Source organism: Taudactylus pleione, unplaced genomic scaffold (genome assembly GCF_031769625.1).
Source record: "Taudactylus pleione unplaced genomic scaffold, aTauple2 ptg000080l, whole genome shotgun sequence".
Classification (NCBI taxonomy): domain Eukaryota; kingdom Metazoa; phylum Chordata; class Amphibia; order Anura; family Myobatrachidae; genus Taudactylus; species Taudactylus pleione.
Window position 1 is genome coordinate 3,421,587 of NW_028284482.1, and position 20,110 is coordinate 3,441,696.

At 42.8% G+C, this 20,110-nt stretch overlaps 2 protein-coding genes across 4 annotated transcripts in view; one reads left to right on the forward strand and one right to left on the reverse strand.

The window, feature by feature from the left end:
* The window catches only part of SERHL2 (serine hydrolase like 2), a 102,387-nt gene extending 93,055 nt beyond the window's left edge, over nucleotides 1–9,332 (forward strand). For all 3 annotated transcript variants that reach the window (XM_088468020.1, XM_088468018.1, XM_088468019.1), the window contains 2 exons: nucleotides 8,516–8,606; nucleotides 8,902–9,332. In XM_088468020.1, coding sequence (XP_088324146.1) covers nucleotides 8,516–8,606; nucleotides 8,902–9,021 — 211 coding nt within the window. In that variant the 3' untranslated portion in view covers nucleotides 9,022–9,332. The remainder of the gene's footprint in view (nucleotides 1–8,515; nucleotides 8,607–8,901) is intronic.
* RRP7A (ribosomal RNA processing 7 homolog A) overlaps nucleotides 9,156–20,110 on the reverse strand; it is a 29,526-nt gene continuing 18,571 nt past the window's right edge. The window contains exons 5-7 of the mRNA XM_088468021.1: nucleotides 13,963–14,060; nucleotides 12,397–12,595; nucleotides 9,156–9,903 (exon numbers count right to left, since the gene is read on the reverse strand). Coding sequence (XP_088324147.1) covers nucleotides 9,818–9,903; nucleotides 12,397–12,595; nucleotides 13,963–14,060 — 383 coding nt within the window. The 3' untranslated portion in view covers nucleotides 9,156–9,817. The remainder of the gene's footprint in view (nucleotides 9,904–12,396; nucleotides 12,596–13,962; nucleotides 14,061–20,110) is intronic.

A 20,110-nucleotide genomic window follows, 5' to 3' on the forward strand; every position in this document is an offset into this window, starting at 1 on the left:
GCCCCCAGTAGTGAGGCCCCTTGCAGTTGCCCCCAGTAGTGAGGCCCCTTGTAGTTGCCCCCAGTAGTGAGGCCCCTTGTAGTTGCCCCCAGTAGTGAGGCCCCTTGTAGTTGCCCCCAGTAGTGAGGCCCCTTGTAGTTGCCCCCAGTAGTGAGGCCCCTTGTAGTTGCCCCCAGTAGTGAGGCCCCTTGTAGTTGCCCCCAGTAGTGAGGCCCCTTGTAGTTGCCCCCAGTAGTGAGGCCCCTGTAGTTACCCCCAGTAGTGAGGCCCCTGTAGTTACCCCCAGTAGTGAGGCCCCTGTAGTTACCCCCAGTAGTGAGGCCCCTGTAGTTGCCCCCAGTAGTGAGGCAACTGTAGTTGCGCCAGTGGTGAGCCCCTGTAGTTGCCCCCAGTAGTGATGGCCCCCACCGCGCGTGCACACACACAAAAAAAACAAACACTTAGCTTTATCCCCGCTCCAGTGCTGCTGCCGTCCATCCCTGGTGTCTACTCATCGGCACTATGGGAGTGACGTCATTACGTCACTCCCTTAGTGCACTGCGGGACCCGGAAGACGGAGCTCACTCCTGAGCTCCGTCCCCGGAGTCCGCTCCTCGGCACTATGGGAGTGACGTTATGACATCACTCCCATAGTACACTGCGGGACCCGGAAGACGGAGGGAGCTCCGTCCTCCGGCTACCGCCAGGAGGATAGGAGCTGGGCGCCCGGCAAATGGAGGGTGCAGGGGTGCGACCGCACCCCTTGCACCCTCCGTAGTTACGCCAATGGAGGTGGAGCGCCGATCAGCGGCGCTCCTTCTCCATGCAGCTCCCGGGGATAATGGAGCCAGGTGCCCCCTTCAGGGCTGACGCCTGGCGGCAAATGACTCCATTGTCTCCGGGAGTTCCGCCACTGCCTCTGACGATCAGGTGACCAGTCCAGGAAGTACGAGCATCAGAGCTCAGTAGCATAGGGAAGGGAAGGAAATTGGAATATGCAGACAGAGGAAACACACAAATGAGAAAACGGTGAGGAGGGTCCACTGCTAGGGGGAGAGCTGTGTGTATGTGTGGGGGAAATCTATTGTGCTAGGGGGGGATTTTCTGTGCTAGAGGTGGATCTGTGCTACGGGAATTTGTGTGAAGGGGAGATCTGTGCAAGTGGGGCAGGTTCATTTTATATTTATATATATATATATATATACAGTATATATATATACAGTATATATATATTCTTCATCCACTAGGGGACACTGGAGAGCATAGACAGTGGGGTATAGACGGTGCTGAATGGGAGCTTGACTCAGGCTCCAGCACAGCAGAAAGATGGGACATAAATTTTTATTTATATCAGGTACTCTTTTAAATCACGTGAAGAATAAACAAACTTCACACAATTAACTCTGGTGAATCGAAGCAACTTGCTGTGTAGCAGCAATGCCAACCACCACACCCTCCATGTTAACGTGGAGATACCGGGTACTGAACCCGGCATGGTAACCTGCGCCATACAAGACGGTGGATCTGACGTTCCTGAGATGATATACAGGAGTGTCACACATTAGGGAGTTTGATAACTGCCCTTGTAAATTCAGACTATTTGCAGGTAATAACTTTTGGGACACCTTAGTGTCCTATTTAGTCATGATACATACAGACCCCACACAAACAGTAAAGTGTAGTGAACAAGGTAAAAAGAAGAAAACTGATATACAAAGAGGCAGGAGAGAGTCCAAATAGCGCTCCTAGCAGTGCCATAAAATGCTGTCTCCTGACCAGCCTAATCCCTTACTTACAGTCTCAGGTAGGCAGTCAGTTTCCTGTAGTAGTATTGCAGCAAGTAAAGCCTCTCTTCAATGAAAATAAAAGAGTGGCGTTAGACCTGATTGGGATCTAAACCCAGGTCTTGCTTGTTAATTTTTCAATTTGTATGTCCATGCTTGGATTCGTGCCGGGGACCTTCTGGTGACTGAACCTGTCCAGCTGAGCCACAGAGCATGTGCCTTAATGGCCGCAGCACCCCCAAGGGAAGCGCTGATGGCCGAGAGGAGGAACCAGGACACCGTAGCTAGGCTCCGCCCCCCTGCTATGGCACCCAAACTTAATTAGTCTGCGCGCCTTTGCTATTCTAGCTGCTGCTAGTGTTTTTAACATGGGCACATGCAGTCTTTGTTTTGGCTGCCCCGCTAATCGGAGCAGTCTGTAGAGGAGAGGATTTAGCTAGTATTTATACCAGTAACAGAGAGAGAGAGCAGCGTCAGCCTTAATGCTGGCTGTCTCCTCTCAGCTTACTTACTGCACTACCTGCCGCTTTTTATGTTAACCTGGCTACCCCGCTAGACGGGGAGCCAGGCAATACTCATGAGGCCGCTATTTTTATATATATATATATATATATATATATATATATATATAAAATTATAAAATGTGTGTTTGTGTGTGTGTAAATTTGGCTCTGATACTAGCCAGTTCATTGACCTCATCATAAGTCCCTGATAACAACGTGGCTTGCAGTTCAATATGACAAGATAACAGACTTGGCTTACAGTGCAGTAGAACAAGATAGCAGGCTTTGTCCACTTGCCGCATGAGCTAGGATCAGTCTCTGGTAGCATGAACCAATGATCTGAGTGCTCAGAGAAGCTAGGTAATAAGCAGGAGTCACAGGTGCAGCTCTTTAGCCAGTTACCTCCAGCTGCAGAGAGACAGCACATGGAGTGCTAGGAGCACCAGCAGAAGTGATACAGTAGGGATGAAGACTGGAATAGCACCAGGACTGTAGGAAGAGAGGTATTGCAACAGATCATAACAGGAACAGAAGGATCTGCAGAGGATGTTCTGGACAAAGTTAATTGCCTGGCTAGTTCTAACATGGCTTGTGACAGGGTGGAGGCCCACGCTGACTCTGGCAAAGGGACCGATACCTGGAGCCTCGACTGCTGCACCGCAGCGGGAAACATATAGCCCGCCCTTGTCTTGAGCACTACCACTCTTGTCTTGGCATTTTTTGCACAAAAGGGACTTGTGGTCAGAAGCACCCTTCTCTGGGACAGCCTTGGAGGAGTTCCCCTTAAGCTGGCTATACACTAGACCAACTTCCATCCAACTAGTTGGTTGATTGGTTTAAATATCTGGTAAAGTCTGGGAGCAAATGACAATCAGCCATTTGCTCCCAAACGCCGGAAAACAGGTGAAAACGGTCTTTCAGACAAGTTGATTAAATCTGTTTGATTTAAACAACTTGCTGAACAACGGATTTCATCAGTTTTCCTGTGTTAGAAAGCAAATGGCTGTTTGTCATTTGCTCCCATGCATTAGCGGAATTTTATTCCAACCAACCAGCTAATTGGATGGTTAAAAGAAAGTTGTGCTGGTGTATGGCCAGCATTCATTAGAAACCATGGTACCCTTAACCACTTAACTGGCTAATATTGTTTCTAAAAACCGCTCAGAAATAGTTTTATTTTTTTTTTATGATTGTTTTAGAGTTACAACTCATCCAACACTATTTTATAAAAAAAAAAAAAGATGTAAATAATTAATTTTTTGTAAAGTATACCATAAAAATAGCAATTTTTTATGGTATATTGTAGTGATGACCATCGACCTGTACCATCAATAGCTGATTGTTTTAAACCATCGATGTTTGTTGAGTTCCGCATAAACTAAATTTTTTCCGATGTATCAGAATAATCGATAGTAAAAATGTTTGGGACTGACTGGGGAAAATAGGCACTAGGGATGGCCATCGGTAGCATGTCCATCAATGGTTACTATCGATGGTTTGCGCCCCTCGATGGACACCTCTGCTGCGGGCCAGTCAAAAATGGGGGCAGGACTTAGTGACCACCGGTGGGTGTGGCTAACTCCATCCTACCACTCAAAGTCAAAAAAACATTCTCATTCATCGATGGCAGAGAACCAAACTAATTAACATTGATGGCCATCCCTAAGCAGAGTACAGATATGAAACTACCTTTTCTGGCTGCCCAAGACTTAGGGTGGCATGATTACTGTTCAGTGAGTGGGGGAGGCACCGCTGTCAGCCTGTTTCCCCGGCAGCTACTTTTCCCTGCAGCCACAGGGTTGTGAGGGGGAAGGCGCCGTTGGCAGCCTATTTGTCCAGCGGCTGCGATTCCCTGCAGCAGCCGGGTTTAGTGAGAGGGAGGCACCGCTGGCAGAATTTCTCCCCTACAGCTGCATCTCTCTGCAGCCGTCGGGTGAGGGGTGCCTCTGGGCTGCCGATCTGCTGGAGCAGGTGCAGACTAGAGGGACCTGAAAGATGGGCGGCTGCAGGAAGATTAGCTTCCCGCATCCACCCACTGGGTGTTTCTGACTGGTCGCATGAGATGCAACTATGTCAGGGAAAGCGCAGTCTGGTGTGGCCGCATCTGATGCGAACATGCTAGGAAAGTGGGTAATTTAATAGTGAAGGCTATAAACCACAGTGAGGAGGGCTGTGTGGTGCAGAGAACAACAATCAAAAGTAGTGAGAAAGCACTGTACTTAAAACACTAAAGCTGGCCATACACCAGACCAACTTTCCTCCAACCATCCAACTAATGTATGGGAGCAAATGACAATCAGCCATTTGCTCCTAAACACCAGAAAAACGGATGAAAGCTGTTGTTCAGACAAGTTGTTTAAACCAAACGGATATAACCAACTTGCCTGAACAACCTTTTTCGTGTTTTCTGGTGTTTGGGAGCAAATTGCTGATTGTCATTTTATCCAATGACAATTACATTACTGGATTTTCATTCCAACCAACCAACTATGGTTGGAGGAAAGTTGGTCTGGTGTATGGTACCCCTCACCTGACAGCTGCAGAGAGAGGCAGCTGCCGGGGGAAAATTCTGCCAGCGGTGCTTCCCCCTCACTAAACCCCAGCGGCTGCAGGGAGAAGCACTACTCACTACTTCTCACTGCTGTTCCCTGCACCGCACAGCCCTCCTCACTGTGGTTTATAGTTTTCACTATTAAATTATCCACCAGCCTGGGTCAAAACCGCCCAATGGGCGGCTGCGGGAAGCTAATCTTCCTGCAGCCACCCATCTTACAGGGACCTCCAGGTTCCTCTAGTCTGCACCTGTTCCAGCTGGCGCCGATCACTGCTGATTGGCAGCCCAGAGGCACCCCTCACCCGACAGCTGCAGAGAAAACAGCCACCGGGGAAAATTCTGCCAGCTGCACCTCCCACTCACTAAACCCGGCAGCTGCAGGGAATCACAGCTGCTGAGCAAACAGGCTGCCATCTGTGCCTCCCCCTCACTGAACTTGGTGGCAGCAAAGAGAAGCAGCTGCCAGAGGAAACAGGCTGCCATACCCCTCACTAAACCCGGTGGCTGCAGGGTGAAGCACATGTATAACACACTAGCGCGATTTCCGGCCGATTGCCTGATTATCAACACGCTGTACAATGAATAGTGTCGAAATCGTGTAGCATTTAGGGAGGATACGATCCGATGCGCGTTTCCGCCGCTCTTAAAACGTATCGTATGATCAGATGTGCAGCCCATCATAGCTTTTGTAATCAGATCATGTGTGTTAAAAAGCACCAAATTGTGCCATCGGGACTGCCGGGGAGTTCAAGGGAAAACGTATGATGAATTGCATCGTACTAGTGTATGGCCAGCATAGCACATTAACAATACTGTTGTGATAACAGTACCTATGATAACTGTAATGCAGTGAAATTCTAATACCTTAAAGATTTACAATATGAGTGAATGGTTTCAAAAGAAAAGAACAGAGATGTACAGAATAAACAGACAGATAGTAATAACAAAACTGTCCTCACAGCAAATTCTACATGTAAGAATACAGTCAGGTGTATAAATATTGGGACATTGACAGAATATTTATATTTTGGCCTCTATTCACCACCACAATGGTTTTGAAATGCCCAGCAACAAACAGCTCAGCTGACAGCCCAGTTAAAAATTAAAAACAAAAAAACAAATTAATAAAAAAAAAAAAAAACAGCTGAGTTAGTACCTGATAAGAACTTGCCTAGCACCTAGGGCACTAAAAAAGAAAAACTGGACGCACTGGGCAGGGCGCAGAATAAGTCTGTACTGTCCCAAAAGTAACTTTGGTGCCCAAAATCCTCCAGCACCCAGCTATACACCATGGTTTCTCTAAAGAAAAGCTGTGGAAACTGCTTCAAAAAGCAAATGAAAAGATGCATGGGTTCAGTTGGGGACACAACATAGAATGCAGGTGCATGAGATGGAAGATAACATGAACTCACAGCAGATATAGGGGTAGATGTATGATACTCCGTTACTGGGTTAAGCAATATCTGCACACATTATGTGCTGCAGATACAGCTTTTTCCCATGTATTAATGTGTGTGGTTATGTGCTGGGCAAGGTAAGACACAGCACACTAGGCTGATGCACTCTGGTAGGAATAGCTAGAGGGGGGAATTTTCAATCCCCCACTCGGTAAAGAGGCGAAGGAGGAAGAGCTATAGCAACGCAATCCGTACCACTATAATACATCTCCCCCAGGGTGTGGCTTCTTGCAGCTGTGTTGCAGGTGGTTTGTTTCCCTTCTCTTACCTTCCTGTACAACCCTTAAGCTGGGTACACACTTGTCCAATCTTCGGGAGATCCGACGAGTCTGCCCGACATTAGACAAGTGTGTACCCTATGCCGACAGATCCACAGACCAGATCCTGGTCACCTGTCTGGGTCTTCTAGTTTTTAAGCATGTTTAAAAATGAGAAGACCTGACTGCCGACCAGGTGACCAATATTGTAGGCTGTGGAGACTGGAGCTGGCGACTGATCTCCGGTCCTGGTAGCCCAACACACCATCCGGTGAGATCCTGGGACGGGCGTTTGGCATGGCAGCGGAGCGGGAGGTTGCTAAGTAATTACCTTGCAGAGTTAGTCAGCGGGCGACGGCGCAACTTCCCATTTCAAAAATGGCAGCGCGGTGCCATTTTTTTAAATTCAAAATGGCTGCATCATCACCCCACCCCTATATGCTGGCTTATATAAACCAGCGCAAGGCAGCGAGTGTCAGTCTGACTGCAGAGGAGGAGCGAAGAAGAACTCCTGAAGATCAAAGATGCCGGGGAAGTCCTGGATGGGTGGCGGCCATGCAAAAGAGCTTAAAGGCCGCCTCTCCCCAGGTGAAGGTGCAGCAAAATAAATTATTAAAACATTCAGTGTTTTGTTTTTAAGATTTCTTTTACAGGGGTACTATAGGTACCAGCAAGCCCTTAATGCCCCGCTTTCTGGTACTAGTGGTTCTCCCAAGTACCAGCATGCAGGGGAGGCTTGCTGGGACCTGTATTTCCACCTCTAAAAGACAATACCAGTATTACACTGTTACTAATGGACTATCAACTCATCACTCACAGCCCAGGGGTGTCGGGGATAGACCCAGGCTTCAGCCCTGGCCTTGGGTGCCATGGAGAGGGGAATCCCCTGTATTGAGGGGTCCCCACTTCCCCAGGAATCCCAGCCCTGAGCTGACTACTTAGGGGGGGAATGAATGCTTTGGGCTGGGGACCCAGTCAAGTCTGTCCCATGGCTGTGGCATTACCCCCCCCTGCTAGTGGAGCCTGGTGCTGGTTCAAATTACATGTTTTGGTCCCTGTATTTTTTTGAACCAGGACTAACTCAAAGAGCCCGGGGCTGGTTATGCCCCGGTGTCAGGGGAACCCCACGCCATTGTATGTTGTTTTTTTTTTGGAAACCTGAAATCCGGTTCCCATCCAATAATCAGGTTATTAATTCCCAACCTCCCCCTCTTCACTATTATAATTAAATTCCTCATTAATAAATCCCCTTTCCTCCACAGTCTAATGCATTTTTTTCAGCAGCTACAGTTTGGAGATCTTTGAGAAATTGGACAAGCGAGTAGCGAGGATTGGATGTAGAGTCTGCGAGCAGGTCTGCAGTGGGATTGTATAAGCAGTCTGATCTGCAGTGGATTGGACAAGTGTGTACCTAACATTACATGTGCACATGCCAGTCTGGTTTATCAATATATACATTACAAATCTAGTACACAGTGTTCTCGTTCTCAAGTCAGTTAGTCATAAGGAAAACTCCATTCTGTTACTGCATGAAATAATATATATTCAGATATCCTTTCTCCCAATTCACAAGAATTTTAGGACATAGCAGAAAATGTAACCATTTTTTACTAACAGAAAAACATGTAACATGATAGTAGAACCGTTTGTAATGTGTACTAACTCATCCGTTGTGTATTTTAGTCATCAGGAACTTGTGGAGAATTGAGGGTACATTTACTAAAGCTTCTAAGACAGAAAAGTGATGGTGTTACCCATAGCAGCCAATCCTTCTATTTTCTATAATGCAAGACAGAAATGAAGGCTAGAATCTGATTGGTTTCTTATGGGCAACACCACCACTTATTTGTTTTAGACACTTTAGTAAATCTGCCCCTTGGAGCAAGTTGTATCAGATAAGTACTATCATACCATCTGTCCGATAAGCTGCACGGTGTTGTATAGGAACCTTTAAAGTAACCTGAACATTCTGTTATTACAGGGCTAATGAAGGAATGGCAGCTGATTTAATGCGAGGAGTTTATACAGATATGGGACAGGCTTTAATACTTGGATTCAAAGAAAACTTGGAGGTAATTCCACACATTATCCCGATCATCTTTTACTTCAAGATTGTTAATATTAAAAGAATATTGAGCCTGTTGCCGTGTTATTAAATGTACAAAGACATGGCAGTACTTATTGCGACAGACAAATGCAAAACTTTATGTTCATTTTAAAACGTCATACCTGTCTCCTTCCACAGATATTTAAAGCCTAAAGTCCTATGAAGCCATGTACACTATTAGTTATTAATACCACTATGCTTGTAAAAGGAACTATTAGTTGTAGCAGTCCTATTACTTTACTCCATGTATTTCTTTTCAGCGTTTTCAATCTACTGTGGTGGATGGGAATCACTTTGTTCACTTGAATGAGCCAGAGAAGATTTTCAAGATAGTCAGTGACTGCCTGTCTGACAGACCATATATTCACTCGCAACTTTAACATGTGCATGTACAGCATCATCTTAGTCTACAAGTGGTCTGCAATTCTGAAATGCCATTCTTTTTTTGTATATGTAGTATTTTATTAACAGAGAAAGATTTTATACTTGGCCCTATGACACAAAAATACAACACTTAAAAATATGTTGGTTGTTTATTACTCAATTATTGATTCAATATCTGTAATTATTGTTTATAATAATTTTGTAGGAAAGTAAAAAAAGCTTCCAAATGGTCAATGATGAAATATCTGCATTCACTGGTATTAAAAACTATTTATATTTTGGTGAAATAAAGCAATGATTAACGCTGGCTTTCCCCTGTTCTGGTACACACACATTGCTGTGGGCCATTCAATAGGTAGGAAATGGAAGGAGAGTCCCAGATGGAGGGACAGTACAAACATTTTTAAAACTATAGCTGGGGACACAAAACATGCTGTGTACAACCAATAAAAAGTCAGCAGACTGTATTTAAGCAATACTATAGGTATTGTAGGCACTATTTAAAGTAAATTATTAATGAAAACTTAAATTGGGTTGTGAAGCCAAATGTCCTAGACACAAAGTTAAGAGCTCTGGACAAAAAGTAAGTTTGTGAAACAAGAAGTAGTTTTAGAAACAGGATTTAATTACAACCAAATGTTATTTTGTAGAAGCTTTAAAAGTTTCTATAACATCTCCAGCATCAACAATTAGATCAATGTTGTTATTGGCCTCTTGGCCCTATCAGCAGTTTGTATAGTATTCATGACAGGCTGAATACAGTGTCCAGTAACATTTTTTGCCAGTCGTCCTTCAGTAAGGGCGGAACTTCCTCTGAGCTCGCATCAGTGCAATCTTCTGCTTATCCTCTTCAAACTTCTTACGTAGCTCAGCAAGATCTGCAAAAAGACCAGAAAATTCAACTAGCTGTTTTCTGTATATCATTTCTTGTTCTAGAGACAGGATAATTAGTCCCTACTATAATAATATTTTTTTTAAATTACCTTATTTACAACGCTGTTCCTCTTAGATAATTATACACTGGGAACATTTCTCTCAATCACGAAAGGTAAGTAAGTGCATCAATATTAAAAATGTATATCTTGAAAATATGCCGATTTCAGGCGTGCACAGCTAGGATTTGGAATTTCATTTTTCAGTATTAGTTTGTTGTGGTAGGTAGAAACGCAAACACTCCTGCTGCATGAAAACTGACTGCTACTATTTATATAGGTGTGTTATTTGCCATGGTAACATCCATTCAGATAATGCACAGAAGCAATAAGTTTACTGCCCATTCAAGGTCAAATCAAAAAGTAGATTTAGGGGTAAATTTACTAAAGTGACAGTTTTTAGAAGTGAGTTTTAAAAGTGATGTTGCCCATAGCAACCAATCAGATTCTACTTAACATTTAACTAGCACCTCCTAGAAGATAATAGCTAGAATCTGATTGCTTGCTATGGGCAACATCACTTTTAAAAACTCTCACTTTAGTAAATTTACCCCCTATACTTAAGTTCCAACAGATGTGAATAATTTTTTTCCCCCACAAATCTTGTGTGGAATAAAAATGAACAGTGGCATTTTCTTCGGACACTGACTCTTGGAGAAAATCTATTAGCAGACCAAAATGTTGGTACAGGTTGAGTCTCCCATATCCAAATATTCTGAAATACGGAATATTCCGAAATACGGATTTTTTTTGGCATGACTGAGATAAAGAAACCTTTGATTTTTGATGGTTCAATGTACACAAACTTTGTCTAAGGCAGAAATTATGACATATTGTATAAAATGACCTATAGGCTGTGTGTATAAGGTGTATATGAAACAAATTAATTTTATTTCTGTACTCAAAACTTTGTTTGAGCCACAAAATTATTGAATATATTGTGTAAAATTATCTGCAAGCTGTGTGTATAAGGTGTATATAACACATAAATGCATTGTGTGTGTATATTGGGGTCCTATTCCCAGGATATTTCATCATGGTATGCAAATATTCCAAACTACGGAATATTCAGTTATCCAAAATACCCCTGGGCCCAAGCATTTTGGAAGTGGGAAACTCAACCTTTACAAATAAAAATGTACCCACACTACAGATATCTGTTTACTCTACATTCCGTGGGGTGGATTGAAATCTTGTTGATATGCTGTCTGAAAGAAACACCAACATCACCAATTTTACCTCACTGCATAGTGGTGCACAGGAAAGTGAGGGATGTTGAGCTAGAATACTGCTCGGATATATGTGCAGTTAAACATATGGGGCCAAATGTAATAGGGTGAGAGTTTAGAAAATGTGAGAATTTAGCAGTAAACTCTCACATTGGTCAAGTTTTATCTTCAAAGTGGGAAAACATCTGGATGAGTTTGCACATCCTTGGACTCTATTACATTGGCCGAGTATAAAAAGTGTGAGATATTACCAGCTGCAGCATGAAGGATAAGGTATGAAGGTAAGTTATCCCTCTATGCTATGTACACACTTGCTACATTTCATTTTCTAAACTAGAAAAACAGCTAATTGGTTACTGTAAGCTACAACACAGACTGGACAGACTCTTTTTAAATTAATTTAACAGGGTTTTTTGTGGGAAACTTTCTGGAAGAGCTCCAGAATTTCCTTTACACATTGGCCATTGCAAACTGACAATTTGAAATGACATATACACAAGATGGCTCACAGTGTAAGTGCGGCAATAAGCCACACTTATGGTAGCCCCAGACTCATTAATTGATGTTCACAGCTCCATAGGGCTGCATACAAAAATCTGGCAAGCCGGAGTGAGATGAGGTGCTGCTGCTGCAGATGTTTCCATGATGTTGGATGAGCACTTCGCCCCACTCGCACCTAACTGAAACGACCCCCTAATCTCTGATAAAATGTCATGAACATACAATCTGTATCATTCTACCTGCAGACTTGGAATATGTACATAATCAGTTTCCCTACAGTTGCCCACTGGCTGTATACACATGCGTGCATAGGAATTATTGGCTGTTGTATATATATGTTGCCAGCGCACACTAATAACTAGGATGACTGGTTCAAAAGTTAATTAAATTACTAAGCAATAGTTTTGCACTATTCCACAGGTTCTCAAACTCGGTCCTCAGGACCCCAAACAGTGCTTTTTTTTCCAGGTCTCCTCACAGAATCACAAGTGAAATAATTAGCTCCACCTGTGAATCTTTTAAAACGTCAGTGAGTAATGAATACACCTGTGCTCCTGCTGGGGGACCTGTGTGGGGTCCTGAGAACCACTGCACTATTCTATTGCTCTATAAAGAAGAGCAACATATTCATAGATGGTAAGAAAGACAACATTCCCATTCAGAAAGGCCTTAGACAGGGCAGAGCATAGAAACCCTGATAAACACGTACGTTCTTTCTTGCTGTTACGGTGTTGCCAGGCATAGAAGTTCAATAGTTCCTTCTGGGCTCTTTTCTTTTTTTCTTTTTCCGCCAGCCGAAGATTCACCGTTTCTGTCCGTGCTAAACCTGGACGGCGTCCTTTCCTAGTCACCGTTACCCAGCCATCCTCATCTGGCACCCCTTCTTCTTCCTTTTCTTTTTCCTCTTTCTATCCAGGAGAGAAAAGTGCTTTTTGTTAGCTGTACTCGGTTCCTAACAGTACGCCTAGAAAGAAAATGTAACCTAATTTTTATTAACCTCTATCATCATCATGGTATACTGGACATCCCAAAGGCACTGTGGCAGGTGTGAGAGGTGCTACAACACATGCTGGTGTTTATCGATTTACAAATGTGTGAAAAGATTTTACCACTTCCATGAAGTCTTCATTGAGAATCTCACCTATCAGCGTGAAGCAGCCTTTTTATTATAATTTCTATTTTGATACTGTGCACCTTTGATCCTTAACCTGTGTGTTGGGAAATTTTAAAAAGTATTTGAAACTCGATGTAACTCTTTGTCATTAGATACATAAGGATATAAATGATCCACTGTTCTAAAATAAGGTATTCCACAACCACAGGTTGCGAGTAGAAATCAGCTTAGATCAGTTAACATGCATAGCTGATTAATTGAATCTGCGTCAAAGGCAAGAGAATTAAAAATGACTAGAGCAATCTCTAATATCCTTTTTATTTCCAGTAGGGAATACATTATATATACACCCTCTGAATGTTTACAATGTATAAATAGAATGGTATCTTAGACCGGATGCATATTCTACAGCTCTTAAATAAAACTTACATGTTTAGGGGGCGAAACGTATCTAAGGTTTTGGGCACACTTCTAAGTTTCTACAGTTCGATAGCTGTAGAGTTCCATTGGCATATAAAATCTCATAGCCGGCATTGGAGCACTCTGTTTGTATACAACAATGCTAGAGTGACTCACCATATCTGCTAGCAGCAGTGGGGATTCCCGAGCACTGTGCCATGCACTGGACCTGGGAACTGTCTAAAGAGGCGGAGACTCGTCTGGTAATATACAACACATCCCATTATAGTAGTCCAGATTTAATCATTGTTACAGTCGAGTGCACCATTCCTTGGGACTTGTATTCCCCAAGAACTGTTCTTAAATGACAGCACAGCATAGCATAGCATATTTATCTCCATGGCCGCTTTTTGAACACTTTGGATACTGTCCTATTAATTCAATGATTAATGACCATTTCTGCAGCATGGCTATTGGATTTGTACTTAAATGTGTCTAGATAACATTTCATTTTTGTGGCATATCAGTAATATTTTTTTTTATTACCACAGCTTTAGTATTTATTAATATTTTTCTTGGAAGTCATTTAGGAACTTATCACTAGTCCTTATTCAGAACTATCACTTTTATTTATTAGTATTTTTTATAACATATTAATATTTTATTAATTATATAATTCATATTTTTTTTCTTTACCCCCGGGGGATCTTTGTGTGTGTTTTTGCTACTTTGAAGAAAATGATTTATGAACAACTGACTTACCTGTGCCACTCGCTTATCGAATTCCTGCATATATTGATCGATTTCAGCTTGGAGCTCTACAACGTCACTGAGAGACTCCTTGTAATCTTCTATCCACTCTGAGGAAAAATAATCAGGGTAAAATACAGATTTATTTTGGCACAAAATGTAATCAAAGAATAGTTTGGTTACTATAAGGTGTAAGACAAAATGCATATAAAAACTTATACAGCGCTATAGTGGGGAAAAAATATGTTACACAATCATTGACTAAGAAGTCTTATTTATTTAAAAATTCTAAAAAAAAAAATCCACTTACTGTAGGTATCTACTGTATATTAGCATCCTACTGAAAAAGAGCAGCTTATTGATATACATGTAGTGATCTTATATATTCTGGATATCCATTTTACAAATGAAATTAGTAAATAATTATATCCAATAATAATCATTAAATCAATCAAGGAACACATATAAGTACTATCTGAAAGGTACCCAGCATGTACCTATTTCCTTTGAAAAATTCCGGCTCATCGAAAGAAACACGTCAGGAGGTCTGCTCGGGAGGCCACAGTTCTTTTTGCTCCATGATTAGTTACAAAGGATAACCTGTTATTATTTTGCTACATCCTTGGATACTTTTCTTCAAAGACGTTTGTGAGGAACAAACTTGTGCGCTACTGTCCCGGAGGACATTAACTGCTATGCCGTCAGATTGCTAAATATTTATTATACCCCGCTCAATAGGGATCCAGCACCAGAAGGGATGGGGTGCAACCGCATCGAAGCCACATTTGGCAGGTCGCAAGCCAGCTCCGCCGGCCCCCACAATATACCACAGTTCTTGGATACCAGCGGTGAGTGACTGCATTGAAGTACATGGCGGGTCGCAAGCCGACTGTATTAGCAAATTAACTTTCATTTATTTCTGCAATTTTCTATATTTGTGGGGACAAACTTTCCAAGAGAAGTGGTGTAATTATCGGAGCCACAAATATAATCTATACAGATGCCCCGTTAGTCCCTACATATATGTGATTATACACAAAATTATAATAGATGTTCTTTTAATCGGCTTGATTATATTGGCTGACCTGGACATTATATGTGTACATACAATATACATGGTTTCCTACAACAGTGGGCTTGAAAAAGAACTATTAAAATACAATATTAGCCTTGGAATTATTGGATATAATTATTTACTAATTTCATTTGTAAAATGGATATCCAGGATATATAAGATCACTACATGTATATCAATAAGCTGCTCTTTTTGAGTAGGATGCTAATATAGATATCTATTGCTTTTTAAATAAATAAGACTTCTTATTCAATGATTCTGTAACACATTTTCTCACCACTACATCGCTGTATAAGTTTTTCTTTGTTTTTAGTACTGGGTTGGCTACCTATTAACGGCTGATTTAGTGGCGATTGAAGAGATACTCCTTCCAGCGCTTAGTTTCTTATATACGATTGTAAGACAAAAGCATCCATATCCTAATATAGTTAAGACAGGGCTTATGAATTAGTGGTATATGTACCTCAGGCAGGTATACAATCGGGAAACCGGCTGCCTTAATACCGACAGCTGGCTTCCCGACTGTCATATCCCGGCGAGGGTGAAATGCCGAGCGTCTATATCTAGACGCCTGTCATTCCCCCTACGCCGGGAGACAGGCGCCCGGCATCCCAATCAAAGGGATGCCGGGCGCCGCGAGCAGACAGCTGCGGGGTGGTTAGGTACCCCCCCGGGAGGGTTAGGCACGCCCCCGGGGGACTTAGTTTAGGCAGCGGGGGAAGGGGGGGGTTAGGGTTAGGCACCCCTAAGGGTGGTTAGGGGGTTAGGTTAGTTTATACTTACCTTAGCGACGATCGGAATTTCCAGCGCTGTCGGGCTTCCGCTGCCGGGAACTCTGCTTTTGTCGGCCAGGCCGCCCGGCGGTATTTCATACCGGTTCCCTCAGGCAGATTCAGGGGGTATTAACGCCAGATACATTAAAAATAGGTTTAAAGTTCATTACTTTGAAGCACTCTTTTGCAACCTGATGTATAGGTTAATCCTTGATCAGCTAAGTAGACAAAAGTTGATACCTCGCAGAAGGTATGCAGCACAACTCTTTCCCTTATTGTCTTCAACTATCAGATAATATAAACAACTATCGGATAATATAAATTGCTTAATTATTTTTTCAGACATGTCAGCCCTGACGTATGGGATGTACAAAAGCAATCAAAGTCAACCTATGAAGCACAGATCAATTCCTGCAAAAAAATAGGATGTTTGGTACTCATAGTTAAATCTGTTTCTCTTAATCCATCTTGGAGATACCATGGGGTGTAGAGGGCACTCTTCAAGGAGCAGGCACAAGAACAAACTAAATTTGTTTATGGTCTGCCTCCTCCCCCTCTACATCCTAATGTACAAAGTATCTCAATTTTGATTTAAGCCCATAGGAGATCAAGATAACACACATACCAAGAACACTCAATCAACAGAGTGAAAACAGAGTAACACAGAAAGGGAGGAAGCGCAGATTTCCCCAGATATATTAAGAGAAACGGAATTACCAGCGAGTACCAAAAATCCTATTTTCTCTGACATCCAATATGGGGCAAACTGGATACCAAGGGGACATTCCAAAGATGCCCCCTTAGGGACAACTGCTGACAAAACTTTATGCCCAAAACTGGTGTCTCTGCTACAAACACATAACATTTGTAGAATTTTGTAATAGTATGGCTTGAGGACCAGGTGGCTGCCTTGCATAATTGCTCAACAGAGGCACCGTGACAAGAGGTGCTTCTCTCCAATCTAGTAGAATTGGCCTCCTGGCTATCTGGATTGGGACCCACCTCGAAACATGGTCACCATTATTCATCTGAATACACAGCAACCGCTCTTGTGTGCATCATAGAGCACCATGGGGGTTGTCCATATTACCATATACCGCAAATCTTTCCACGTAGATCAAGGCTCTAACAACATAAAGAAGACCCAGAGCATCCCTGCTGCCAGAAGACAAGTCATCACTCAGAGCAGGAATCGCAAAATCCTTGTTAAGATGAAGCAAAGAGACCACCTTTGGCTGAAAAGAAGGTCTGCCCTGTCTTGATGAAAGACGGGAAAAATGGTGACCTGTAAGAAAAACCCGCCAACTCCAAGACTTGTCTGGCAGATGAAGTGGCCAGCAAAATAGAAGCTTTCCTGGTCAGAAAGTTGAGATTCACAACATCCTAAGGTTCAAAATGCGGCTTTTGATGTGCAGACAGGATCAAATTGAGATCCCACAGAACAACCATAGGATCAAAGCTTGGTTTCACATGAAGCACACCCTGAAAAAAAAAGTATGAACTTGAAGGATGGCAGCCAACTTGCTTTGGAAAAAGACTCAAAAGGATCAAAACCTGAACTTTCGGAGTACATAGTTTCAACCCACTGTCCAAGCCTTCCTGCAGGAATAACAGCCAAGTTGAATTCATAAGTATGGACGCGCTTCCATTCACACCAGATATAAATCCTCCAAACGCGATTGTAATTTGCAGCAGAGGATGGCTTTCTGGCCTTTATCATGGCCTGAATGACCCAATTAGAGAGGCCCTACACTTGGTGGATCATGGCTTTAACAGCTATGGCGTCAAAGCCAACAGAGTCCTAATGGAATAACAGGCCATGGCTGACTGAGTAAATCTGGTTTTGATGGGCAGTTGCAAAGGATGATCTGCCAACATCTAAAACAAAATAACTCAGCATTTTATTAAAAGTGGTGCCCACTCCCTGGACACAAAAAAAAAGGAACAGGTGTTTTGCACTATGGGCATTAGAGGGGGAGGAGACAGCCCACAAAAATTTTAGTTTGTTCTTGTGCCTACTCCTTGAACTATTTTTTTCCAAGCTGAGGGCCTTCTGATGTAATCACATCTAGTGGATGTCTGGAAACTATATGAAGCAATGACTACCCAGCTGATTTGCAAAGATCACCTGCTAACATTTATGCCCTATGAATCCAGGTGGTCTCGCTGCTCTTGTACAATGCAATCTCTTACAATATCTCTGGCATCTCACATCCTTACCACTTATAAGCCTGTGAGATGACTTCACTGATCAATCTTGCTAGGGACTTTTCGTAATGACCTTAAACCTGAGGTGGACCTTCAAGAAGTACAAAGCGAATGTTTCTCTGGCATTTTTTGCTCTAAAAGATATTTATCTAACCAGATGAAATGTACACAATTTTTCTTCCCTCTTATTTATTCTGGACACAAGGCCGGAAGTACAATTTTTTTGGTGATCTGAAACTTGGACACTACTTTAGGCAAAAGGTTTGTTTGCAGCACGACTTTATATCAGTGTACGTTCAGAAATGGTTCATTGCACCATGAAGCATGAACTTCACCCACTTTTCTGGCATATTGCTACCAAGATTATTACTCTGAGTGTAGACCACTTGAATCATACTTTATCTAGCAGTTCAAAACCTATAATGTTAACAGTTCTAAAACAATAATGCGATCCCAAGGTGCCACAAAAGGTTTTATACAAGAGCAAATTCTTTTGAAATAATCTCTTGGCTAGATCTATAAATAATTTTGTATCCAATAATACAATAAGTGCCGATATCATTACTTTAAACGTACTAAGGCAAGACCGATCTGCAAGTCAGTTCAGTATTTCAGGTATCCTAGTATTTGGTGCTTTTATCAGTTTGAATTTGCACGAATATAGAAATATCCATACAATAAGAGACGGCTACCTCGATTTGGGTGCAGGACTATCCCAATATAGAAGGTTCAGTCAAAGAGGTAGCTGCTATGGTTGTTCTAGGATTTGCTACTGCAAACCATGACATGCAAGGCCCTACTATAACTTCTGCTACATTCCTTTTTTATATTTGAATTTACAAGGTTGTTAAAACGTCTATTCCTTCTGCTTTTGAGTATCAGTGACACGTACAATGTTCGCGCCAAGTTCATAATTATGTGTTCACCATTAAAAAAAAAAGGGGTTCTAGCTCACTTTTTCTGGGTCCCAATGTAATGCACCTCAGACCTCCCCACAATTACCTTTTTTATGTCCTATACATGCCCAATTATTGCAATCAGAATCCTCCACATACCCCGTATATACACCTCAGAAAGCCCCCTACATCCACACTTACAATAAATGTAACCCGCTCCCACCCATTACAAATGTGTAATTTAACTTATGAGTTACATTATTAGTCCCCACCACCACACTGTTCTTCATCCATCTGTGCTGTGTCTTGTCAGCTGGAGCACTAGCAGTGGAGGAGACAAATGCTTTGTAGCTGTCATACACAATAAAATGTATGGGCCATGCAGTCTTTATCTGTCCTCTACAGTGTGTCAGACTTCTATTCATCTACATTGGTCTGTTGTGAGTGCCTGAAGGCAGGAATAGATTTGTATGAGTTACAGCCGGAAGCCAAGTACACAAGAGACGATATGTCGTCCGATCCCGCGGATCAGAACATCATATCGGATTCATAGTCTAGTGTGTAACTATAATATGCGCGCTCCCATGGGTCACTAGCAACATCGCCCGTTGACCCTACTGCAGGGCCGACAGGGGATGTCGCTAACAATGCCATGCTGCATGGCAGGCAACCCCACCCGTCAGACCCAGAATTGGCAAGTGTGTATGCACTTGACGCATGCAGGGTCCCGTCGCCGGTGATATCGTGCTGGATACACATTTTGTGTACCCAGCATAACAGTCATCCAGCATGCTCTTCCTGGGCCAAAGAGCACACCTGTGCCAACCCTTTTTACCTAGGGGTGGGCAATAAGTGGCCCCCCACAGTTGTTGTAGAACTCCACTTCCCAGCATGCCCTGCCACAGTTTTGCTATTTGGCCATGCCAAAACTGTTGCAAGGTATGCTGGGATTTGTAGTTCAACAACAGCTGGAGGGCCGCTTATTGCCCACCCCTGCTTTAACCCAACACGTACTGGCCTGTTCCGGTGATAAGTTTCCGACATTGGTGGTTTAAGAAAGAAGGGGCACCGTGTGCAATCTCACATAACAAGTGCCATATCAAATTAATCAGCCCAGTCTGCTGGTGCATCCTAGCCGCATCACATTGCGACTTAAGACGCATTTTTTGGCAAAATAAGACCCTCAACACTAGCAGAGTAGCATGGGA